General features: G+C 39.7%; 1 protein-coding gene across 10 annotated transcripts in view; it reads left to right on the top strand.

Annotated features, from left to right (window-relative positions):
* Nucleotides 1-26,717, top strand: part of KCNC2 (potassium voltage-gated channel subfamily C member 2) — a 395,439-nt gene extending 368,722 nt beyond the window's left edge. Inside the window, exons 5-7 of one of the 10 annotated variants that reach the window (XR_013215787.1) lie at nt 22,595-22,637; nt 23,937-24,030; nt 25,678-26,714. Coding sequence is in view for 9 of the 10 variants with exons in the window: in XM_077265298.1 (XP_077121413.1) it covers nt 23,131-23,267 (137 nt within the window). In the remaining variant the exon portion in view is untranslated. The other 9 variants (XM_077265304.1, XM_077265302.1, XM_077265305.1 and 6 more) reach the window with 9 other exon arrangements.
* The last annotated feature ends 608 nt before the right edge of the window (nt 26,718-27,325 follow it).

Here is a 27,325-nt window from a genome sequence, read left to right as displayed (position 1 = left end):
TGGCCATGTAAAATCCCATAGCAACCAGTAAAAGGGATCCCCACCCACCCCGCAGTGCTGTGAGGGTGCCCCCAAGGTAGATTAACCCCTTTTCCAAGCGTATACAAGGCGTTGCTAGGATAAATTGGTCATGTAAAATCCCATAGCAACCAGTAAAAGGGTTCCCCAGCTTCCCCGCAGTGCTGTGAGGGTGCCCCCAAGGTAGATAAACCCCTTTTCCAACCGTATCCAGGGCGTTGCTAGGATAAAGTGGCCATGTAAAATCCCATAGCAACCAGTAAAAGGGATCCCCACCCACCCCGCAGTGCTGTGAGGGTGCCCCCAAGGTAGATTAACCCCTTTTCCAAGCGTATACAAGGTGTTGCTAGGATAAATTGGTCATGTAAAATCCCATAGCAACCAGTAAAAGGGTTCCCCGGCTTCCCCGCAGTGCTGTGAGGGTGCCCCCAAGGTAGATAAACCCCTTTTCCAACCGTATCCAGGGCGTTGCTAGGATAAAGTGGCCATGTAAAATCCCATAGCAACCAGTAAAAGGGATCCCCACCCACCCCGCAGTGCTGTGAGGGTGCCCCCAAGGTAGATTAACCCCTTTTCCAAGCGTATACAAGGCGTTGCTAGGATAAATTGGTCATGTAAAATCCCATAGCAACCAGTAAAAGGGTTCCCCGGCTTCCCCGCAGTGCTGTGAGGGTGCCCCCAAGGTAGATAAACCCCTTTTCCAACCGTATCCAGGGCGTTGCTAGGATAAAGTGGCCATGTAAAATCCCATAGCAACCAGTAAAAGGGATCCCCACCCACCCCGCAGTGCTGTGAGGGTGCCCCCAAGGTAGATTAACCCCTTTTCCAAGCGTATACAAGGCGTTGCTAGGATAAATTGGTCATGTAAAATCCCATAGCAACCAGTAAAAGGGTTCCCCGGCTTCCCCGCAGTGCTGTGAGGGTGCCCCCAAGGTAGATAAACCCCTTTTCCAACCGTATCCAGGGCGTTGCTAGGATAAAGTGGCCATGTAAAATCCCATAGCAACCAGTAAAAGGGATCCCCACCCACCCCGCAGTGCTGTGAGGGTGCCCCCAAGGTAGATTAACCCCTTTTCCAAGCGTATACAAGGCGTTGCTAGGATAAATTGGTCATGTAAAATCCCATAGCAACCAGTAAAAGGGTTCCCCGGCTTCCCCGCAGTGCTGTGAGGGTGCCCCCAAGGTAGATAAACCCCTTTTCCAACCGTATCCAGGGCGTTGCTAGGATAAAGTGGCCATGTAAAATCCCATAGCAACCAGTAAAAGGGATCCCCACCCACCCCGCAGTGCTGTGAGGGTGCCCCCAAGGTAGATTAACCCCTTTTCCAAGCGTATACAAGGCGTTGCTAGGATAAATTGGTCATGTAAAATCCCATAGCAACCAGTAAAAGGGTTCCCCGGCTTCCCCGCAGTGCTGTGAGGGTGCCCCCAAGGTAGATAAACCCCTTTTCCAACCGTATCCAGGGCGTTGCTAGGATAAAGTGGCCATGTAAAATCCCATAGCAACCAGTAAAAGGCTATAGTCTGGCCTGAGGGTATAGTGTGGCCTGTTATAGTTTGGCCTAGGCTGTTTTACATCCTTAGGTATAGTTTGGCCTAGGCCAAAATATACCCAGGGTTAAATGTAGCCTAGGCCACTTTAACCCTGGGGGGTATAATGTGGCCTGGAGGGGTATAGTTTGGCCTAGGCTATTTTACACCCCGGGGTATAGTTTGGCCTAGGCCATTTTATGCCTGGGTATAGTTTGGCCTAGGCCAGTTTATACCCCGGGGTATACTCTGGCCTAGGCCAAATTATACCCGGGGTTAATCTGGGACGGGGTTACTTTGGCCTGTTACACCCGGGATACTTCAGTGATATCCAAATATTGCCAAGCACATTCGCTCATCACCAGTCACCAAGCATTACATATATTTAACTAACAGAAAAACAATATGAATATTAAAAAACGTAATCTTATAGACATCTAGAGCTAAAACTTCCCTACCAAACAAGTAATTACTAATTGTTTTTGCATGTCTTAGCTATAATAAGCCAGGTCATTCTGATAGTTTCTACTTGCATAACCATGAAATTACATAAAATATTACATGGAGACCATGGCAGGTTTTTAATCAATTTGAAAAAAAATATCTTTACCTCCCTTTATCAGCCACCACATAAACAGCAATATATATGGAGTGTAAGGGTATCGTCACACTCAGCAACTTTCCAACGATCACGACTAGTGATACGACCTGGCCGTGATCGTTGGAAAGTCCTTGTGTGGTCGCTGGAGAGCTGTCACACAGACAGCTCTCCAGCGACCAACGATGCCGAAGTCCCCGGGTAACCAGGGTAAACATTGTAAATGTAAAAAAAAAAAACATACTCACATTCCGGTGCCTGTCACGTCCCCGGGCGTCCGCTTCCCTGCACTCCTCCTGCATCCTGTGTAAGCGCGGCCGTAAAGCAGAGCGTTGACGTCACCGCTGTGCTCTGATGTACGGCCGGCCGGCGCTGACACAGGATGCAGGAGGAGTGCAGGGAAGCGGACACCCGGGGACGTGACAGGCATCGGAATGTAAGTATGTAGTGGTTTTTTTTTTTTTTACATTTACAATGGTAACCAGGGTAAACATCGGGTTACTAAGCGCGGCCCTGCGCTTAGTAACCCGATATTTACCCTGGTTACCAGTGAAGACATCGCTGCATCGGCGTCACACACGCCGATGCAGCGATGTCAGCGGGTGATCCAGCGACGAAATAAAGTTTAAAACGATCTGCTACGACGTACGATTCTCAGCGGGGTCCCTGATCGCAGTAGCGTGTCACACACAGCGAGATCGTAACGATATCGCTGGAACGTCATGGATCGTGCCGTCGTAGCGACCAAAGTGCCACTGTGAGACGGTACCCTAAGTGTATACACATAAACACAGGTTGAAAGGAGTTGTCTGCGATTTTCCTAGATTTGTGTAAAGGTAGGATATTCATGTGATAACTGCAGCCTCAGTGGTCATATTGGCATGTATGTCTTGTGACTGAAGGACCTGATATCATCGCTGAAGAACCAGCGGGAGCCACCAGAGCAGTGGTGCAGGAAAAGTGAGCTATGCTTTTTAATTATTTTATACTATTTTCTGCCTTTATTCAAATCTTTAAAAAGCCTGGATAACCCATTTAGACAGCATGGGCATTATTTCAAATATTTGAAATCCTTTTTAGAGGGCTGTATCTGTTTACTTAATAAAACATTCATAAAAAAACACATTTTTCACAAAAATAAAAAATAAAATGATGATATTGTACAACAAGCCCAAACCCACAAGCTTGGCATTAATTTTACCATACAAACAATATAGTGTTCCCTAAGATGTCACTCACCCTCACGCTTTTGTATTGATTCTCTATCTCCATGAGTCGAAGAGCCGATGTCAGACATCATTTTAGACTCCTTCCAACTAGTCTCCACTCTACCCTGGCTTCCATCTATACTTACCCTGCGGCCTGGCTTTTTAATAAATGTATTAGTATTCAGCATTTTCGGTCCAATTCTTCTTTAGAGCTAGTGTTTCTTGCACTTTGCACAATATTTTGGCAATCATTGTAAAAAAAATGGTGTCACGGGAGACCTAGGTAGGAAAGAGCTAATAACCCGGCCCCTGCGATTTCCCTCAGACTAGGGAAACTCTGACTGACCCTCTCCCAGAGTTTACACTGATGGTGTGCATGTCTGGGCCTCCACCCTCACCCTAGGCTGAAACCACCACCCACCACCCAGTGAAGAGACCACCTCCAATACCCACAGTTAGCACAGACAAGGATAACAGAAAAATATACACCACGCCGCAGTCACTCAGGAATACACTATAAGTGCAAAGGGCAAAACAAATACAAATATGGGAAGGAGAAAATAAGACAAAGGGAAATACACCACCAGCAACGATACTCCAACTACTAGCTCACCACTCCAGACCGAGATAACCACGCACAAGATAGAAGCTATAATCGGCGACGCCCAATGTTCAGGAGAACTATTTAAAGGCAGTGGGCATGGCACAGCTTCCAATCCGAGCACCAGGTAAATTAACCCCGGACCAGCTAGATAGAATCTAGCCGACGCCAATGAGCGCATAGTGGACAAAAGCGGAATTAGCGCTGTCTGTCGAACGACCTGGTCTGAACAGCGTCCGACATGACAAATGGTACATCCTATAATGTACAGCCATATTAAAGCATTTATATTAATAATAAACATGGAAATACCCCCAAAAATCTAAATATCTCCTATTATTTCTAAGAAATCCATCGCTTGATAAATGTGCTCTTAAGATGTTTACGCCAAACGAATGATTGTATGCTGTTCAATGTAACGCTTTGCTCCTATTTTTATTTCCGTCATCTCTCAAAGATGTTTGCTAACAAGTTGCTTGGCAATGTATGTCGCTCAGTCTAATCATTTAATCATGTACGTCTCATGTTCTCATTTTATTTTTTAGTCTGATTGTCCTGTAAACATATTGTATAACATACATGGTAATGATAGCTGCAGCACAATTGCAGACATCAGAAATATGTGGCGGAATAATTAGTAAATGACAAAATTAGACTCTACACTTGACATGGAGAAGAGTTTAGTTAAATTCGTAATGCAAAAAAATATTGTCATCAGTCACTTGAAGTATTATTCCGAACCAAGTAGTATTACCGATCCACAGTTTAGGTAATTACTTTCTGATTGCTGGGGATCCCGCCACTAGTCCTAACAACAGGGTCCTGATATGCCTTTTCGGTACCATAGAAAATAAATTGACATTCAGAATCCAATTCTCAGGATCGTGGGTTTAAAGTGTTGGGACCTCCAGCAATTTACAAGTTGTCACCTCCCATGAAGATTGGTGATCATTTGCCAAATTGGGAGTAAAGTATTCAATACATTTTTTTGCTTAAAAGTTCAAAAACACAGCAACAGTGATGAGCAAGCATGCTCAAATAAGGTGTTTTCTGAGCATGCTCGTGTCCTAATCGAGAATTTTGGGGGTGCCTGGAAAAAATGCTCGAATCACTGCAGTTGCCTGTCTCGCGGCTGTTTGACACAGGCAGGGATTGGCAAACAAACAAGCAATCCCTGTATGTAATGCGGCTGTCAAACAGCCATGATACATAGCGCTGTGGCAACTTGAGCATTTTTTTCGAGCATCTTGAAAATGCTCGATTAGAACAGGAGTGTGCTCAGATAACACCTTATTCAAGCACGTTCGATCATCATTACACAGAAAGCAAAGTTCAAAAGTCAAACATGTTTTTATGTTTTTAAGTTTTAGCAAGTCTTGGGATAGACCAATCTGTTTCTTACATATATGCTGTATGTGTAAATGTTGTCGGAGAATAGGAATCACGACTGTTTTCTACCAGAAACAGCATCAGTCTTGTCCAAGGGACCTTGTATCGTAGTGCAGCATTCACATGTACAACGCTGTGCTGCAATTGATTACATGTACATGATTGTTGCCATTTCAACTAGAAAACCATGTTTTTTTTAAATTGCAAGAAACCCATTTAATTTTAAACAAATTTAAATCATGTAATCCTCTCTCCTGTTATAAAAAAAAGAAAGCAAATAAAATTCATATTCACTGGGAACAGTTGATTAGTTCAATAAATCAATAGGATTTAGTTATGAAAACCAACAGGAAACTATTTTTAAGTGATTCATGAATTACAATTAAGGTCTTATTGGTATTTACGAGATTTAACATAACTATATTCTCCTTTCTGCTAACTTTCCAAAATTAGGCCCTATGTGGGCAATGTGCACAATGCCAGTAGGCTGCATGTTTAGGCTCCCCACGTCATGGAGTCACATGGAATAGGCAAAAAGATGTAAAAATCTGAGCTGATGTTGTGCTGATGTCAAATATTGTTCATGTCACCTTACTAGAGAGTTCCTCAGAACTTTCTTACTTTCTCCTTTCAGACTGAGTTATTTGGAGCCAAAGACTAAACATGATGAAGAACATTTTTGTTTCTTGCGAACTTGTTTTCATATTTTTGGTTTTTATCTTTCTAGAATTATTAAACATTTCTTATAGCGCTAATATTTTGAATAGGAGTTTCATTTGACATCATATGTTCTAAAATTAATATCCAGACAGCGCATCATTTTTGCTGTTTCAATACTGACCAGAAGAAAATCCTTCACTGTATAATGTACAGTACTGTAACATAAGTATGTAGCATTTCTTAAAATGTAAAGATATTATGATATAGCAAGATATCTCGATGCTAAAAAATATAGCCTGACATCTTATATTATTATTATTATTATTATTATTATTATTATTTATTGTTATAGCGCCATTTATTCCATGGCGCTTTACAAGTGAGGAGGGGTATACATAATAAAAACAAGTACAATAATCTTGAACAATACAAGTCATAACTGGTACAGGAGGAGTGAGGACCCTGCCCGCGAGGGCTCACAATCTACAAGGGATGGGTGAGAATACAGTAGGTGAGGATAGAGCTGATCGTGCAGCGGTTGGTTGATCGGTGGTTACTGCAGGTTGTAGGCTTGTCGGAAGAGGTGGGTCTTCAGATTCTTTTTGAAGGTTTCGATGGTGGGCGAGAGTCTGATGTGTTGTGGTAGAGGGTTCCAGAGTAGGGGTGATACGCGAGAGAAATCTTGTATACGATTGTGGGAAGAGGAGATAAGAGGGGAGTAGAGAAGGAGATCTTGTGAGGATCGGAGGTTGCGTGTAGGAAAGTACCGGGAGATGAGGTCACAGATGTAAGGAGGAGACAGGTTGTGGATGGCTTTGTACGTCATGGTTAGGGTTTTGTACTGGAGTCTCTGGGCAATGGGGAGCCAGTGAAGGGATTGACAGAGGGGAGAGGCCGGAGAATAGCGGGGGGACAGGTGGATTAGTTGGGCAGCAGAGTTTAGAATAGATTGGAGGGGTGCGAGAGTGTTTGAGGGGAGGCCACAGAGCAGGAGGTTGCAGTAGTCAAGACGAGAGATGATGAGGGCATGGACTTATATAAACTCAATTGCTTGTTTTAAGTGTTAGCTTTCTGCATCGTGTTATTTTTCCTGTGGTTAGTTTAGGAAATGCTATATTTGTAGACTAAACTGGCTGTGTGCGCATTTTGATTGAAAGGGAATCTGCCACCAGGTTTTTGCTACTCCATCTGAGAGCAGAACGATGAGTAGGGACAGTAACCCTGATTCCAGCAACCTGTCACTTATTGGGCTGTGTGTTGTACTTTTGATAAAATCCCTGCTTTCTCTGCTGCAGATCTACCAGTTCTCTGAATGCTGAGCTCTGTGTAACCCCACTCACATTGCTTATTGGCAGCTTTCTGTGTACACTGTGCATAGGTAGAAAGCTGCCAATCAGTGGTGTTGGGGTTTTGCAGAGCTCATGAATATGGAGGACTACATGGCAGCAGGTTTATTAGTCCTCTAGTGATAATCTGCTGATAAAGCAGTGCTGAAAACCACAACAAGCAGCCCAGTAAGTGACACATCATAGGAATCAGGGTCTATGTCTCTACATTATGCTCTCAGACTAGTTGTCAAAACCCTGGTAACTGATTGGCATTAAACAGTATCTACAACCCAGATGTAGATGGAAGAGTTTTGTTCATTATGCAGAACCTATTGTCCTCAGCTTATGCTCCTATATGAATGCATAATCTGTTGATAATTTAGTATTCCATACATAATTTAATCTCCTAACATATTTGCAGTTATATCAGCTTAGACACCCCCATATTATTGGTGTACCTGGACAGACAATATTGACAAAAGTTATCAAATGTTGCACAGAACTCCTATTAATTTTGCTGTCCTGCACCTATAGCATGCTAAGGTAACAATGGAATAAAACACATTTACTATACACTATATGGACAGAGTCGGGACACCTCGGTACATATACAAACGTTTTATGACATCTCATCGTAAATTCATAGGCGTTAAGGTACCTTCACACTAAGCGACTTTACAACGATAACGATAGCGATCCGTGACGTTGCAGCGTCCTGGCTAGCGATATCGTTGTGTTTGACACGCAGCAGCGATCAGGATCCTGCTGTGAGATCGCTGATCGTTGCTGAAAGTCCAGAACTTTATTTTGTCGCTGGATCTCCCGCTGACATCGCTGAATCGGTGTGTGTGACACCGATCCAGCGATGTCTTCACTGGTAACCAGGGTAAACATCGGGTTACTAAGCGCAGGGCCGCGCTTAGTAACCTGATGTTTACCCTGGTTACCATTGTAAAAGTAAAAAAAAAAAACACATACTCACATTCCGGTGCCCGGCGTCCGCTTCCCTGCACTCCTCCTGCATCCTGTGTAAGTGCCGACCGTAAAGCAGAGCGGTGACGTCACCGCTGTGCTCTGTGGGAGATGCCGGAGATGTTCGGTGCTGACACAGGATGCAGGAGGAGTGCAGGGAAGCGGACGCCGGGCACCGGAATGTGAGTATGTGTTTTTTTTTTTTACTTTTACAATGGTAACCAGGGTAAACATCGGGTTACTAAGCGCGGCCCTGCGCTTAGTAACCCGATGTTTACCCTGGTTACCAGGGGACTTTGGCATCGTTGGTCGCTGGAGAGCGGTCTGTGTGACAGCTCTCCAGTGACCACACAGCGACTAAACAGCGACGCTGCAGCGATCGGCATCGTTGTCTGTATCGCTGCAGCGTCGCTTAGTGTGAAGGTACCTTTAGTGTAGAGTTGGTCCAACTTTGCAGGTAAAGCAGCTTCCATTCTTCCGGGAACGGTTTCTAGTCTACATGGTTTTGGAGTGTTTGGGTGCCCATATTGTAAATCCAGGGGGCATTAGTGAGTGTTGGATGAGTGGGCCTGGATAAAAATTTCCACTCTAGCTATTTCCCCTGAATACAACCCCACAAGGTTCTGTCAGAAAACTCAGGTTTTTCCACATCACACCCACCCAGCTATGACTTTATGCACCTTGGTTTGTGCACTGAGACCTAGTCATTCTGGAATAGAAAGGGCCTAACCAAAATTACTGAAGCCTTAGATTTCCCTTCACTGAAATTAACAGGCCTCCATAGCAAAACACCCTCTCACACCAAACTCCTGGCATTCACCACAGAGCATGATTCGTCACTCCACAGAACATATTTCCAATGCCTCAGAGTCCAGTGGCAGTGTTCTTAACACTACTCCGTGCAATGCTTGGTATTGTGCTTGGTGATGTAAGGCTTGCCCTGAAGCTCCCATCATACAATTTTTGTGCTACTAGTGACTTGATTTCAAAGCTTTTACAGCAGAATTCTGGTGTGAAAGCTTTGATGAATCGGGCCCTTAGTGTCTCAGCACGAGGCAACCTGTAACCATACTCGACCTGCCACTTTGTGACTGAGCTGCTGTAGTTCCTAGATGTTCACACTTTTCAAAACTACTAGTAACAATTGATTTTAGAATATTTAGGAGGAAAGAAAAGTCATGAACATACTTGTTACAATAGTGACATCCTATTACAGGGCCATGATCGGATTCAGTGACCTCTTTAGAGCTAGCCATTCTTTCACATGTTTGTACAGGCAGGCTGCATGCTGTATTTTATATATCTAAGGCAATGGCCCTGAATGACAAACCCGAATGCAATGAATAACAGGGGAGTCCCAATACTTTTGCCCACATAGTCATAGTGTAAATTAACACAGACTTTCACTGGGTTCAGGAGAGAAAGAGAAATTAAAGCGGAATTAAGCAATCTCTTAAAAACTCTGTATAGAGGAAAAGCAAGTAGGTCATACATCCTTCATGAACAAACCTTAAAGAAAGATATGTATATGTGGATGGAATGAATGTAAAAAAAGAATGACTCCGTAAGCTTAAATAATTGGAATATACTGTAATGTGAATTCCACCCACTCCATATTTTATTCTTATTAGGTTATTTGGCATGGCATAACGTTGTTAGAGTACATGCTGAGAAAGAAAAGTACTCACATCAGATTTTGAAGCCTAGTGAAAAGGATATATTATGATATGAGTTAATTTCATAGGGTCGCTTTCTAATGATGCAAGGACCACCATTCTTTTACTTTTGAGAAATACACACGTGGTCAAAATTGTTTGTACCCCTCGTTTAATGACAGAAAAACCCACAATAGTGACAGTAATAATTTGAATCTGACAAAAGTAATAATAAATAAAAAATCGATGAAAATGAACAAATGAAAGTCAGACATTGCTTTTCAACCATGCTTCCACAGAATTTAAAAAAAATAAAACTCTTGAAATAGGCCTGGACAGAAATGTTGGTACCCTTAGCTTAATATTTTGTTGCACAACCTTTTGAGGCAATCACTGCAATCAAACAATTCTTGTAGCTATCAATGAGACTTCTGCTCCTCTTGACAGGTATTTTGTCCCACTCCTCAAGAGCAAACTGCTCCAGTTGTCTGATGTTTGAAGGTTGCCTTTTCCAGACGGCATGTTTCAGCTCTTTCCAAAGATGCTCAATAGGATTTAGGTCAGGGCTCATAGAAGGCCATTTCAGAATAGTCCAATGTTTTCCTCTTAGCCATTCTTGGGTATTTTTAGCTGTGTGTTTTGGGTCATTATCCTGTTGCAAGACCCATGACCTACGACTGAGACCAAGCTTTCTGACACTGGGCAGCACATTTCTCTCTAGAAACCCTTGAAATTCTTGAGATTTCATTGTACCCTTCACAGTTTCTAGACACCCTGTGCCAGATGCAGCAAAGCAGCCCCAGAACCTAATCGAGCCTCCTCCATGTTTCACAGTAGGGACAGTGTTCTTTTCTTGATATGCTTCATTTTTCCGTCTGTGTACATAGAGCTGATGTGCCTTGCCAAAAAGTTCAATTTTTGTCTCATCTGTCCATAGGACATTTTCCCAGAAGCTTTGTGGCTTGTCATCATGTAGTTTGGCAAATTCCAGTCTGGCTTTTTTATGACTTTTTTTTTACAATGGTGTCCTCCTTGTCATCTCCCATGAAGTCCACTTTGGCTCATACAACAACGGATGGTGCGATCTGACACTGATGCTCCTTGAACTTGAAGTTCACGTTTAATCTGTTTAGAAGTTTTTCTGGGCTCTTTTGTTACCATTCATATTATCCATCTCTTTGATTTGTGATCAATTTTCCTCCTGCTGCCACATCCAGGGAGGTTGGCTACAGTCCCATGGATCTTAAATTTCTGAATAATATGTGCAACTGTAGTCACAGGAACATCAAGCTGCTTGGAGATTGTCTTATAACTCTTATCCTTAACATGTTTGTCTATAATTTTCTTTCTAATCTCCTGAGACAACTCTTACCTTCGCTTCCTCTGGTCCATATTGAGTGTGATGCACACCATGTCACCAAACAACACAGTGAGTGAGTGTCTGTAGCCCTATATACAGGAACACTCATTGATTCCAAGATTGTAGACAACTCTGATGCTAGTTAGTGGACACACCTTCATTTAACATGTCCCTTTTGTCACATTATTTTCAGTAGTGCCATCATTTCTGTCCAGGCCGATTTCATGAGTTTTATTTGCGGTTTTTTTTGTCATTAAACGAGGGGTACCAACAATTTTGACCACATGTGTAGAAATTGGACATTTCCTCTCCTTTTTGTCAGCCTCAAATCAGTATAGTAAAGTGGGAGTAGAAGGGCTCACACTCATCAGCATAAATAAAATCGGTCCGATGCTGTTCCTGAAAGTAGGATGAGTGTCATGCGAGTTTAATGCAATTTTTCTCACCTAGCAACTGTATGACATGCGCATGCAATCCGTATGCAACGCATTTTTAACATCAGCCTTTACATACAGTAATTCTTTGTGTCATTTCAAGCTAGTATACTAACTAATAAAATAATGTTATATACATATATGGATAGATGATAGATAAATAGAATGATAGATAGATGTCATTGAGATATATAATCAGCGCAGTGCGTGTGTAGCTTACTGTGCATGTATTTAGCTAATAATTAAATAAAATAAAAAAATGGTGTGAGGTCTCCCATATTTTTCTGACCAGAAAACCAGAAGAAGAGGCTAAGAGCCTCAACTGGTGCATGTGATGGAGGCAGCTGAGAGCTGATATTCTTAGTCTGGGAGAGGGACAATATCCATGATCTTTTTCTAGGCTATTAATATCATCCTGCAGCTGTCTGCCTAGCCTTTGCGGGTTATTAATTATAAGGGGGACCCCTCATCATTTTTTGGGGGGTTACCCCTTGTTAATAGCCTGTAAGGGCTAAGTAGACAGCTGTGAGCTGATATTAATAGCCTGGGAAGCTCTATCTTTATTACCCCCTTCCCAGACTATAAACATCAGCCCCCGACTGTCGGCTTTCCCTCAGCTGGTGAAGAAAAATATTGGGGACGCCACGCCATTTTTTTCTTTTAGTTATTTATTTTTAAATTAAATACATGTAGATTAAAATACACATGCACTGCACTAATTAAACAGTTGCATGAAAAAGTGTTTGCCCCTTCCTAATTTCCTATTATTTTGCATGTTTGTCACATGTAAATGTTTCAGATCACTAAACAAATTTAAATATTAAGATATCACAAATAAACACAAAATGCAGTTTTTAAATGAAGGTCTTTATTATTATGGGAAAAAGAAATCCAAACCTACAGGGCCATATGTGAAAAAGTGATTTCCCCTAAAACTAATAACTGGCAGGGTTACCCTTAGCAACAACAAATGCAATCAAGTGTTCGCGATAACTGGCAATGAGTCTTTTACAATGCTCCAGAGGAATTTTGGTGCACTCATCTTTGCAGAATTGTTGTAATTCATCCACATTGGAGGGTTTTCTTGCATGGACTTTTTTCAGTACTTTGACTAGGACACTTCAACGTCTTAATTTTGTTTTTCTTAAGCCATTCAAAGGTGGACTTGCTGGTGTGTTTTGGATCATTGTCCTGCTGCACAACCCAAGTGCACTTCAGCTTGAGGTCACAAACAGATGGCAGGACATTCTACTTCAGGATTTTATGATAGCCAGAAGAATTCATGGTTCCTTTTACCACAGCAAGCGTTCCAGGTCGTGAAGCAGCAAAACAGCCCCAGACCATCACACTACCACCACCATATTTTACTGTTGGTATGATTTTCATTTTCTGAAATTCTGTACTACTTCTACACCCAGATACAATGGGACATACACCTTCCAAAAAGTTCAACTTTTGTCTCGTCCGTCTGCAGAGTATTCTCCCAAAAGTCTTGGGGATGATCAAGATATTTTCTGGCAAAACTCAGGTGAGCTCTTATGTTCTTATTGCTCAGCAGTTGTTTTCATCTTGGAACTCTGCCATGCAGGTCATTTTTGCCCAATCTCTTTCTTATGATGAAGTCATAAACACTGACCTTAACTGCGGCAAGTGAGACTTGCAGTTCTTTGGATGTTGTTATGGGGTCTTTTGTGACCTCTTGGATGAATTGTCGCTGCGCTCTTGGGGTAATTTTGTTCAGCCCATCACTTTTGGGAAGGTTCACCACTGTTCCATGTTTTCACCATTTGTAGATAATATTTCTCACTGTGGTTCGCTAGAGTCCCAAAGCTTGAGAAATGGCTTTCTAACATTTCTATACTGATAAATCTCAATTACTTTGTTTCTCATTTGTTACAGATTTGTATTGCGGCATGATGTCTAGCTTTTGAGGCTCTTTTTACTTGTGTTATTTTTGTCTAATGTTTAAATTTGATTTGTTTGGTGATCTGAAACATTTAGGTGTGACAAACATGCAAAATAATAAGTAATCAGGAAGAGGCAAACACTTTTTCACACAGCTGTATATATCAGTAACATCTTTCTATCTTTTCCATGTATATATCTATTCTATTTTTCTATTCTGATGAGTCACACTGTGAATTTACTGTACTTGGCTGATGAAATGTCGAATATCCTATGATATCTCTGGGCTGGGAGTAGAGTTGAGAAATTTGGTCAGGTCCCTGCTTATTCGGCAAGCTATAGCGCTTACCGAGTAAGCTGCAGAGGGAACCTGGATACATGGAGTGCGTCGGCAGATCAGCTGTCCTTCCCCACAGCTGCATGTGTCACGGCTGTGTCACTGTCACAGAACATGCATGGAGAGCCCAACACACAGGTTATCCATGTAAGTGCTGTGACAGTAACACAGCCGCGATACATGCAGCTGCGGCACTGGACAGCTGATCAGCCGGTGCACTCCATTTATCCAGGTTCCCTCTGCAGCTTATTCAGCAAGCACTATAGCTTGCGGAATAAGCAGGGATCCAATAAAATTATCTCAATTGTAGCTGGGAGAAGGTGGTATCCTGGTGGTGCAAGTCAGGAGCCATTGATATCCTGGCAGTGGGCTTCAGTAAAATGTTGGCAGTGCAAGGCAAGATCAGTGTCCTCGCTATTCACATAGCGGTGAGCATAAGGAAAATGGTGATGACGCATGCTCAGATTGAGATCTCAGCTCATCATTGAGCCGCGATCTAAATCTGCACATGCACCGGTGCCATTTTCTTGAAGTCCTCAGCAGGGAGATCAATGGATCCTGCCTTACATCACCAGGACACCTCATCCTCCCAGCCCAGGGCCCACAGCATATTCCCACTCCTGTCACCACTTGCTTCCTGCAGCTGCGACACTGCTCCTGCCTCCTGTGACCCCGCTCCTCCATCACGACAGCATCCCCCCGGTATGCTACATTCAGACTATAAGACGCACCTACATTTTCCTCCCAAATTTGTGGGGAAAAAAGGCCAAACAAATATAGCACAAAAAGAGGATTCAGAGATCCTCCAAAAATTCTAAAAACCACTAGCAAAAGGCAGAGATGCTTACCTGACCAGGCCTCCAAGCAAATGCTTGTGAACCCATGTAGTTAAGATGGCGGCAACACAGGTGCAAAAATACCAATGAGACAACCACTCACAGCCTGCCAATCCCAATGAAAAAAGGCTAAAAAATATGGAAATTTCCAGCCGATCCTGTCAAAACATTTGTATTGTCATATAAAATGTTGTTTCATTAGCTATAGATTTTGGATCTGTTTCATTAAGACTGACTGGCCTATTACACACCAGTCTTAATGAACAGGACTGCAGGAGTAAGGTATGCCTAATTCATGAACATGTGCGCGGCACTTAATGAATTATCTGCACTTCACAACTGGCGTACTTCAGCCACTGGATTACATTTTTTGCTGAAACTTGTGCCACTGACGTGGCATACATTCTGATGATTTAGAAGTGTTTGTCAGGCCTTGTCCTACCCTAGCTTCACCCGTTTTAACAAAACTGTCCAAGACTGGTTTTTAAAATGCCAAAAGTAAAAAAAAAAAAAAAAAAGTGACATTTGAAGGTCTTTTGTGCTTGATAAATACCTTTTAAATACAATATATAATAGAGAGAAGAAATCCGTCAGTACACAAGCATGAGTACAACAGAACCAGCTACAGTGGTCAATTTGATAATATTTTCAGACTTCGGAGTTGAGCTACAGACTGTATTTTAATTTCAGATTAGTGCAATAGTTGTAATAGATTTAGAAAATAACTGATTTTTACGTAGATAATATCTACAGAAAAACTGTAAAGTGTTCAACTACGAACACGAACTTTTAAGGTCACCTCCTATTAGTCATATTTTGGTGAAAGCTAGAATTATAGATACAACGGGACCATGCATATGTTAGCAAAAGTGCAAAAAGTTTTATGTATTCATTGATCTTTGAAAAGATTTTACATATTGAGACATTTATTTTCTGTGAATAAATCTGGTTTTCAATGTGAGATTTCAGGAACTGTAATTTATGGGCAACACGTTTTCTTGAGCATGTAAAATTAAACCTAAGGACACTTAAAGATGTAGGTGGAGTCTGTCAGCAGGTTGATGCTTCCCAATCTTAGGGCAACATAAAATAGTAACAGAGACTCCTGGTTCCAGTATTGTGTTACTTTATGGGTTTATTTTTGCCATTTTTGTAATATCAATGGATAATCTAGTTTTCTCAGTCATGAGCTTTATCTATAGCTCTTGAATATTGAGGTTTACATAGCAGAAACTCATCATTTTATACAGGAGATAAAACAGAGTTTTATCAAACAACAGCAAGAATCTCAGTAAGATACCCACCACTGGAATCAAAGTATCTGCATCTAGTTTATGTTGCTGTCAAATAGGGCATCCAAAACCTCATGACAGAGTCTTTTTAAAGGCAATCATATGACAAAGTGCTATTTTCAAAAAGCAATGAACTCTTTTAAAATAAAGCTCCACCCTTCAATAGTGTTTAATATATAGTCAGCAAATATATAATGTATCATCTAAAAATGTGTAATATACAGGCAGTCCCTAGGTTCCAAACAAAATATACTCTGTAGGTTTGTTCATAAGTTGAATTTGTAATGTAAGCTTGTACAGGTAAAAAGCCACCATAAGGCTTAAACCACCCCAAAAACTAACATTCAATTCATAGCTCACCTCTTCAACTGCTCCGCTGCTCCCTGCGTGCCATCTGGTCCTCTTTACTCCCCTGTCTCACACTACACCTCCAATCTCTGTATTATAGGCCAGGACTTCCAGTCACATCCAGGGCTCGGAGGTCCTTGTATGTTGTAAAATCCAAACGTGACATCAAGACATCACTGCAACCTTATGTTGCACAATGATCTCTGAGGCCTGGACACTCCAGAAGTCCTGGCCTATATTTAGGATGCCTGAGATGTGGTGCTCAAAACAGTGGAAAGTAGAGGACTGGACAGCGGGCAACAATCAGCAGGGCAGCCACAGAGTTTAATGATGAGGTATTAGGTTTTTTATTAATGCTCTCCTCATTGCTCATCTCTCCGGTCATCCAGCTGCTTGTATCAGGTCCTCTTATTTCTGCTGACATGCATTGCATCTCTGGCCTCTTCTGACCTCTTCACTGCATCCATGCTTTAGAGGTCACTGCATGCCGTAAGGACACAGTGCACGTCTCAACTTCACAGCACCATGACCTTGCAACACGCAGTGACATCCATGTCTTATATAAGTCATAGATTCATAACTCAGGGACTGCCTGTATTTATTATTTGCTGGTTTCACGTATATTTTTTCAATTATTTTATATTCCTAGTGGCCATAATAGAAGTTTGGAAGTCTGTGCAGTTTGGCTACTATGAGACCTGAAAAAATACGCAATACACATGATATCTAGGAGACAATTATTGACAGGTTCCTGTGTATGCACAAATAGATGACAGACTGTCAGTCACTGAGCTCTCGTGAATAAACTGAACTCTAAACTATGTGTCTGATATATTCTTTTAGGGGTCCTAGTTGTCAAACAACACATATTTTATGCTGTTTTAAATAGTATGACCTTATAGGTGTAATAAACAATTGCAATCAAAATTCACTTCAATTGAAAATTAGGTTAATTTTCAAAATGTACAAACTTTCTGCAACTTGCAATAAGCCAATCAAACAAGAACAATTTAAATAGCTTAAGACAACTAATATAACAAGTGGCTTTTCCAAATTCAACACAAAATTCCATATTTAATGACTACTGTTGTCTCAAAATTATTCAGCCTTTCATGACTCGCATCTTTATCACTTAGTAGAGCACCATTTGCTTGTTATGGCCTGCTGAAAATCTTGTGCATAGGCTGACACCAGCTTCTCGCAGTGTTCCAAAAAAATCTAAGCCCATTTCTCATTGGCAATAACCTTTAGTTCACTAATATTCTTGCGTTTGAGTACTACAGTCAATGTCTTCAGATCCCAAGTCAAGCACTGTGTCTGACACTATAGAATCTTCTGGGAGTTCTGAATCCAACCCTTGGCAGACTTTGAGGTATGCTTGGGATCGTTGTCGTGTTGATAGGTCTAATGATGTTTGCGCTTCAGCTTCCTTACATAATGCATAATATTTTCTCCTAGGATTTCTTGAATCTTAATTTATTCAATCTTGTCCTCCACATGCTACAGTTTCTAGTCCTAGTGGAAGCAAAGAAACCACAGAGCATCAGCAAACCACTGCCCTGTTTCAGTGTATGCATGGATATTGTTACCATGCTTCATTCCTCCTCCAGACATATTGCTGATCCATAGACATAAAAACGTCCAGTTTTGCTTCATTGCTTCACTAAACATTATCTCAAGATGTCCGTTTTTTAACTTACGGTACCAACTTTTCATTTGATTTATAGTCAGCAGAGTTGTATGTCTTGGAGTTCGGGCTGGTAGAACTTCAGCATTTATTATGCACCTTAATGTGTAAACTGGAACCTCAGTACCTCAGTGCTTACGGCCACCAAGCATTACTGCTGATCTGTTGAGGTCAAGGGTTTTTGACCACCTGCATCCTAAAGAACCTGGTGGCATTCATTGACAGTTTCCTCTTTCTACCAGGTAGTCCAGCCAATATCGCTTTAACTTTAATTTTTCAAACAATGGCTTCAATTAATCAAAGTGTTTTTGATGATTTCTGGCATAAAATACTTTGAGAAGTCACACAAATTTTGCAGAAAGCTAGTCTGTGCCAAAATTTGGCAATATTTTTAATGTTTTTTACCATAGTACCAGCCAGATCTGCCAAAATTGGGCAAGGATGGGATGGGAGCGTAATGATCCCCAGCCAACAAATTCTTTATAGGTTATGCCACTTTAATGGTGTAACTTACATCAGAAATGTACTCCAGGCCCAGAAACTGAAGGTGCAGGGGGGCGTATGCAACTTGTAATATATGTGTCTAATTCATTACGTGGTGTCGCCTCTTAATGAATTATGTACATCTTACACCTGCACACTCTTCATTAAAACCGGCGTACAAAAACAGGTGTGCTTAAGACAAATTTTGTACCCTAGTAATAGATTCTATTCAGAGGGTTGAATAACTCTGAGGCTGTAGTCATCAAAACTGACAGTTTGCATTTAATTTGTAGAAACTACTTGTTCTATTAGTTGTGTCAAGCTATTAAAATTACTTTTGTTTGATTTGTTCATTTCAAAAAGCAAAAAAGATTAGCAACTTGACTAATTTTGAAGACAAATTTGCAGTTGCGGTTGAATAATTTTCAACACACTAGTTATTACATTGATAGATCTGCTTTAACTAAACGGCAACTAGACTAATAGTACTGATTATTTCTCAAACATGTAAGCTGTAAGTGCTTGTGTTGTTTGTGAGCTCTGTTTGGAGTTTGTAATATGTCAATAGTGATGGAATAAAACAGTGATGGAATAAAACTGAATCTTATGGATATTGTTTCCATGCTTAGGCACCTCTTCCTCTACAAATCAGCCTTATCAGTTCTTTTAAAGAGAAAAATGTTGGGCAGGGAACGCAAATCAAAGTCATCTGGATACAGCACAATTTGACAGAGTGGGCTAAAGTTTGTCCATGGCTCCGTCATTCAGATGTAGGCCTCAGGCACAATGGACTTGGTTGCTGGTTTGTGTTTCACCCAAGAAGCCACTGATATTAAAGGAGTAGTACTATAACCAAATCACTTGTCATCTATATCCAGCACTTTGCACCTAATAGAAAGCTTGTCTTTGGAACCATTTTATCTGAAGTCAACTGGGCAGAAGTACCGTATATTGCAACAGAGGAATGGCAAGGCAAATGTTGATACAGTAAGAGGCTCTTAGTGAATATTGGAAAAGTTAGAATCATGATCAAGAATTCCAAAATATACAATATGGATTGGATGAAAAAAGGTGCAAATCTTAGCACAACTGTTACAGCAAATATGAAATGGCGAAGTAAAAGCAGCAGTGATAGTAATGAACATGATGACAAAAAAGTAAAGAACCTGAGAACGAGAACTTTTTGTTTTAAGTGTGCCGTCAAAAGTATGATTGGCTTCCAGTGCTTATCAGGCGTAGCATTAGTTTCTACTTAACCAAAGGAAACCTGAGGCAATATTCAGGATGCAAGGTTGTCGCTATAAGGACAAACATTTCAATATACGATCATTGCTCACAAATTTGTAGCATCATCCTGTGGACAAATAGTGGTCACAAAGACATTTCACATCCTTTTTTTTCAGTCCATTTCAGATTTCAGTGCAACAATCCATTGTCATTGCATTGTCTTGTTGGTGCCTCTGCTGTTAATGCAGGTGATTATTATGCTGCTATTGAACAACAGAAAAGACAGACGTTTTCTCATCTGCCTTTCTCAAGTTCTACTGCAACAGCAAAGTATCTTAATATGAAAAGGAAGCTTGTGCAAAGTGAAGCCAATTCCTCTACCAAGCAATCAGAAGCTTTGTTAATTGCAGGACTAAAGAACAAAAGCACTACAATTTACAAATGCATCAGTAACGCTATTGGCAGAAAATTAAGGATGATCGACGAAACTGTGTCACGCTTACACCTGCCTTGTAAAACTGATCCATGTGGTCATGTGCAAATGCTGAAAAAAATGGCAGTGTATACCAGGTCTGCAAGTAAGCTCCTGGAGAACATAAAAAACGAGATCTTTTGACTTTTAAAATAAGAAGCTGGAGGTGTGGTGGTGGCTTGCCTGCTCAGCTATACAAATGCTTGCCTATTCTCCAGCAAGTACATTTTCTTGAAGGGTCTCCAGGGCTGCTTGGTGAAGTCACAACCACAAAGTGGTTGTAATTGAATGCTAGTGTAGAAACAATTGTTTTTGAAATTTCAGCTACTTAGGTAGCGATAGATAGCTCAAAGGAAAATAACTCTTAAATGTCCAAAATTGAGAAATATTCTTGTTAGGATTTGGTGCTCTTATATGACCCTAAAATTGATTAGACCAACTTTTTTTTAAAGACTTGTCTTAATATAAAGCCAATTTATTTGAGATACATTTTCAATCGGATGTACTGTATAGTGGCTTTTTTTGTAGAGGACCATCCATCTAGAAGCACATTTTTCACTGCAGTTTTGGTTTGTCTTTTCAACAAGGCATCACTTTATGTAAAGATTGGCATTTCTAGCTAGACTGGGTGTGAGGAGCATGCCTAATCTTAAAGGACTTTTCCACACTTATCCTTTTTAGAATTAGACAAGCCATAAAACATGATCAGCTTTGGTCCGGCTGCTGTTAATCCTTATGATCCTGGAACCAATATTGTCTATAATCACCCTACGTTATTTTTTTTTTATAAACTCCCTTTCTGTAGAGAATGAGGGGGAGATACCAAGCGCAATAGAATCTGGTGGAGAAATTGGTTTAGATGAGATTTATAGGAATTGCTCACCTTTTGGGGTTGTTTAACCAACAATTGAGGAATCAAGGTGTGACAGCTGCTGCAGTACCCTCGGGTCAGGAAATTCCACCATGTAGAACAATCGGTGGGATGATAGAAGTAGTAGTCTTCACTGCTGTGCTAGGTTCAAGAAATCCATAGGATGTGATGAGGGATTAGATCATGCGGTTTATTCTCAACGCGTTTCGAAGTTGAACCAACTTCTTCATCAGGAAAACCACATGATCTAATCCCTCAAACTGCATGTAATAATCATCTTATCACATCCTCTGGATTTTTTTAACCTAGCACAGCAGCACAAACAATTCCTCCTATCCTCCCACCAATTTTTCTATAGCGAATAATGCACATGCAAGACTAATAGTAGAGTGAACCACTTAACATCTGCAGATTTACTAGTCGAATATTTAGTGCGAAATTAAGCAATTAAACTTTGTAATGTTCTGAATTCACACTTTAAGACTATATCATAAATTTTAATGAATGGTGGAGCTTTAGTTTTTAGAATATGATTTTAGATTTTTATTTTGACCTTAAAATTTGAGCTAGGAAAGGATGTTATATATATGAGAACCACCTTAACTGAGTGATCACAATGCCCACAGGAAGTATCTCAATGACAAATGTAGCTCTCATATACCTGTGTAGCACAAGATAATATTATTTACATTTTACAAAAAAAGTGTTCATTTTGGCTTAAATGAAATTTGGATCCGCTGGGTATAATTTGCATAAATTACATGGTAAAATGTCACAATTACAAAAAAATGTTCAGAAAATAAGATGTTTTGCAAATTACTTTTTATTCACAGGGATAATATTCGTAGTACAGGTTACAGAAGAAGAAGAATAAACTACATAACAAACTGAAAATATATTTGTGAGGCAACAGTACCTTATATTTTGCAGTTATTTTCAGTTTACATGCTTTGTTCTTTTTATTCAGTGTATTGATTTCTGAGAGCAACTTGGATGAGATAACTGTACTGAAAATAAATATTATCCAAGCAAAAATGCATTTCTGAAAAGGTTACTGTATTTGCCAGTAGCAATGAATCTATTTGTTGAATGATGTCATATCATATGTAGTGAAAGCATGATCAAAAAGCATAAAAATAGAGTCAAGTCATCCGATGGCAATACTTCACAATAAGGGATGCGTTGAAAAATATATGAAAAGGTAAACTTGTGCAAAGAATTAATGAACATTTTAGCATTTGGGAAACGATTTTTCATATTACAAATGTATCTTTTTATGTATTAATCTACATCTATCACCAAATACAGGATAACCAGAAAACTGCATGAATGTTAATATTAACTTTGGTGTTCTTACTAAACATTTATTTAAATTGTTTATAGATGAAATGCTGTTGAATTTATGAAATACTGGCCCTAGAGAATGGTAAAATCATTATAATACTCCCCTTAAATGCATGGTTGCCTGCATTAGCTCAACAGAGTTTGAAATGAATAACTTATGAATGCAAGGTTTGTTAATTTGTTTCCATCTGCATCCAAGTCCTTGCTTCTCTAATTTTTTTTTCAAGGACATTCCAAGAATGATCTTAGCATTTCACATGTTGCTTTGTGTATTTTAGTATGCATTTTAACCATACAGTTTAGCATGTCATATTGTTTCAGCTAATACAATTGTAGATCAAATCAAGACCCTACAAGGACTGTTTAAAGTATATTAGAATGTTAGTTTAGTTTATTTTTGACAAAGTGCAATTACATTTGTTGGGTACGATTGACCTACAAATTGTCTCAGCTCTTCATTACTGTTGACATAAACCTTTTTGATGGAGTCATAATTGATTGCATTTCATTTTACTGTTTGTCTCTGTCTCTTTCTGGTTGAATTCAACTGATGTCTGTGCAATATTTCGTAAAAGGATATGAGAAATCCCGAAGTTTAAACAACATAGCTGGCTTGACTGGCAATGCCTTGAGACTGTCTCCAGTAACATCACCCTACAGTTCACCTTGTCCTCTCAGACGCTCTCGGTCTCCTATCCCATCTATCTTATAAAACAGACTACACCAATCTGACAAATAGAATTTTCTCAAATACTACTGACCACATAATGGAAATAATTCAAGGTAGCAGTAACTCTAGTCTCTATCCAGACAGCATAAAAACACTGCATATTCTCAACTGGAAACGCTAGGAAACACCAGTGTGTCCTCAAACATTTCATTCTGATGCTTATGAAGTAAAATACCCCATGGAGTTTGTGCGTATCTACTGACCTTCTGATTTCTTTCTGGCAATAAAAAGGATAGAGTATGGATGGATCGGCCAGTATATTTAATATTCACGTATATTTTCAGGGACATACAGCTATACCAATGTGCTTCCAAATGATAATCAACACTTCATTGAACGTTCATTTCTTGTGAGTTTCTGATCCATTCTGAAGATGTCTGGAATCCTGTCCTTAGAGCTCACAATGTAACAGATCAGACCATTTGCATGGACCATCCCGTCTACTCATCATATCAATGCAATGTTGCAAATTACAGGAGCTGCAAAATGGCTCCAAACGTAAGCTTGGCATCGTATCATTTGCTAATCAGTTGTCCTGCCGGTAGGATTTTGCTTTTTATCTTCTAATTTCCGTTGGTATTTTTAGATGATTTTTCATTGTTTAATACTGTGTAATAGAGTACCGAAATGTCTCTGGTTGTTTGCACACAGATAACTGCAAAGAGGTTGTCATTACTGGTTACACGCAAGCAGAGGCCAGATCTCTTTCATAATGGCTTGGGAAGGCACAATACATGTGAAAAAGGTAACTGCCATCCAGGCTTGCAATTTTAAGCTAGAAAGGTCTTCTTCTTGCACAAGGATTTTTCAGATTTTCCTCATGCAAAGTTCTAAAAACTAGAGAAAAAAGCTTCTGTAATGCATGTTCAGTTAAATTTCCAGGGCTGTATATTTTATTGAGGATTTTTTTTGACCAGCCTTAAACATCTGGGATCAAATTTGGCTTTTTTTTTCAAGTCAATGTTTTACCAAATAATTTTTTTTAAATTCGTTTGTCATTTATGTTCATGTTGGTTTGTCTAACCAGTCGTTAAGCTGTTTCATCCACCTCTTTTCCAACACTCAAACTGTGCCTGTACACAACTAGTTCAAGGCTGCATTCTTTTCTTTTGCGTTTTTGCTGTGTTTTATGTGCTTTAAGTATGGTTGATGTCCTACTGAATTGAATTAGGGATAAAGTAAATTACTTATTTTCAAATTGATATAAAAGCCTTTAACCATTGCCATTTACCGCAGCAAGTCATCTATTTCTAAAGTTTAAATTATGTTCAATTTTACTACATTTAGAATAGGTCACTTTTATTACTTCAGCTGTTGTTGAACCATATCTACTAGCACGATCAGTCGGTTTGTAGGTACTTTGTAGAATATTAAATTTACTGAACCCTCAACAGCTAATGAGTGATTGGTTACCTATTTTGAAAGTGCTTCTCCAGGATTGGGAAATGGCTCTATTTTATCAGAAACAGTGCCACACGTGTCCACGGTCTGTGTCCGGTGCTACAGCTTAGCCTTGTTAAAATGAATGGAAATGAACTACAATACAGTACACACTCTATGGCTAAGAGTGGGACTGATTCTGGAAAAAAATCAGATCTGTTTTACCGATCCCAGGCAATCACTTTAACTCATTGTGAATTCAATTTTTAGACATACAGTTTTTTTTCATGAAATATACTAAACACTGAAGTCATTCTCACAATTTGTCTATTTTTGGAGTTAAGCGGCAGGTTGCCTTTTTATTGCCCAATTGTGACCCTTAATGAAAGGTCAAATTTACCCTTTGTAAACTCTATTATGGTAGTGTATTACCATTGCCTGTGCAATCATACTGTAATAAAAATGCATTTCCTCTAATAGTATGTAGATTATTATAAGATAGATAGATAGAGCATACACATTTAAGGGAGAAGAACCAAAAACAATCATTGACTTTTCTCTGAAAATGGAGGAAATAGGCTGGTATGTGACGCCTCTTTTAACACCAAAAAGTCCCGCACTGCTTGAGGACATGCTAATATCGGATTTCCAGGTCTTGTGACATCTGACATCAGTGTTTAGCTTACCTGTTTTATTAAAGGTTATGATGTTTTGGGCTGGTGATAGGAAGACCATAATGTAGGAAAGGCATGAATGCTAGTAAAGATGCTTTACAAATTTTTATCAACCTGACCTAAGCAATGTGTTTTTATTCATTAATCATTAAGTAATGTAAATTCTAATGGTATATACCAGAATCAATAGCATGAGCTGTAAGACCAAGATTAAAGAGAAATCAATAATGATCATAGTTTAAACTATAGAAATGATATATTATGACAGTGAAAACAATAGTATAGTATTTTAATCAAGGGATTAATACAATATTTGGTGCTGCTGTTATTGACTACAGTGTTATACGGAATTTATCATGGATTTGTGACTGCTGAAAAGGGGACAATGGAATTTAGCCATAACAAGGACTATACTGGAAAGAATCTCCTGCTGGTGAATGGGCCCTAGATGTAAGCCTCTCATGTTACAAGGTAGTGAATAAGATCTGATGTCCAGCTTGATCTGCAAAGTGCAACAATCATAGACTGAAAAGTTTCAGCTGCCAACAATCTGTAAGGTCTGTGCTGGCAAAATAGTTGTAAATAAATGTGAGCATGGAATATATGCTATTTTCATCAATATAGGTACATGTTCGATTGTACGGTTCCTCTTGATTAATGTATGTGTGTAAAATCCCCATACATTTTGGATTACCTCACAATCCCTGCAGTACTCTAGTTTGTGCTGTAGATTGTATAGAAATGCACATAAAAGGTGTACGTTAACCTATCAGGATCTGTCTAACACAGGTCTATCCTCATTTATTGCTGTTTGTGTTGCAGAAGATATATAGTCCAGTAGGTTCCAGTTCGCTAAGTGGTGCTAGACATTGCAGGACCAATAGACACAAAGGTGAAATAGTGTCTTCTGATGTCGTCTTCAAGGACACCACCACTTAGTACTCATGGACTGTAATCCATAACCCATCAGATAAGTGTATTGTGCCATCTTCCTTTATCCTAAAATATTTCATGTTAAACATGCCAGAATTATTTCCCATTGAAAATGAACATGTTAGATAGCTGGCAATTCTTACCATCCATTCTTTGAGATAAAATGTAAGTATTACCGATAAAATCATGATGGCAAGAACATATTGATAGTGTGTGCTTAACTCCATTGCTTTGTCATCACCACAGGATCCAGCAGCATAAATATTTGTTGTATAAGAATATTAATTTTATTTTTTTGCCAAGGAAAGATTTATCTTTTTATCTGTGCTGTGCTATAAAAAAATGTGAATTGTTACTTGTTACTCTGTCCATGATAATGTACATTTCGGTTAATAAAATAAAATATTTTTCCTTTATTTAAAAAATAATTCTTAGGTGTCTTTTCATTCTTATTCAAGTGCCTGAATTTTTCATGCATGTCATTATATGACCCAGATCTGTATATTGTAACAAGATCTAAATCTAATATCAAAGTTAATAGGACGCGGTAATGAAAACAGTGTATTATTAAAGATTGTTTGCACTGGAAATCTACGCAATAATGTACAGTAATAGGGTTAATTAGATAGATGAAAAGTCAAGACCTTGCATTGATATTCCACAATTAAAGCCTATCCTGTTACATTGACAAAGCTCTATGGGAATAAAAACAATCTCATTATACCGACGTTATGATGAAAAAAATGAGCAAAATATCAGTGATATTGGAGTGTTAGTGATCATGTAAATGCTTTTTTTCATACTCTTGGCTACTTTAGGACAGGACTCTGGGAAGAGATCTGATTTATGAAAAATATTATAGTGTAACTAATTTTGTACAATGTTTTATTTATTATAGGAACTGCATAGTGATTGTGATTGGAGGGGGTCTGGCTCCTGAAACCCCAACCGAAGTATCTAAACTCTATTCTGAAGTGTGCAGATCCTGCATGATCTGCATGCAAAGTGTGGAGAATGGACTTTCTACTGAGTCTGTGGGTCTATTCACTCACT

Source organism: Ranitomeya variabilis, chromosome 5 (assembly GCF_051348905.1).
Source record: "Ranitomeya variabilis isolate aRanVar5 chromosome 5, aRanVar5.hap1, whole genome shotgun sequence".
Taxonomy (NCBI): Eukaryota; Metazoa; Chordata; class Amphibia; order Anura; family Dendrobatidae; genus Ranitomeya; species Ranitomeya variabilis.
Note: the sequence above shows the minus strand (reverse complement) of the source record. Positions and strands in the feature narration are given on the sequence as shown.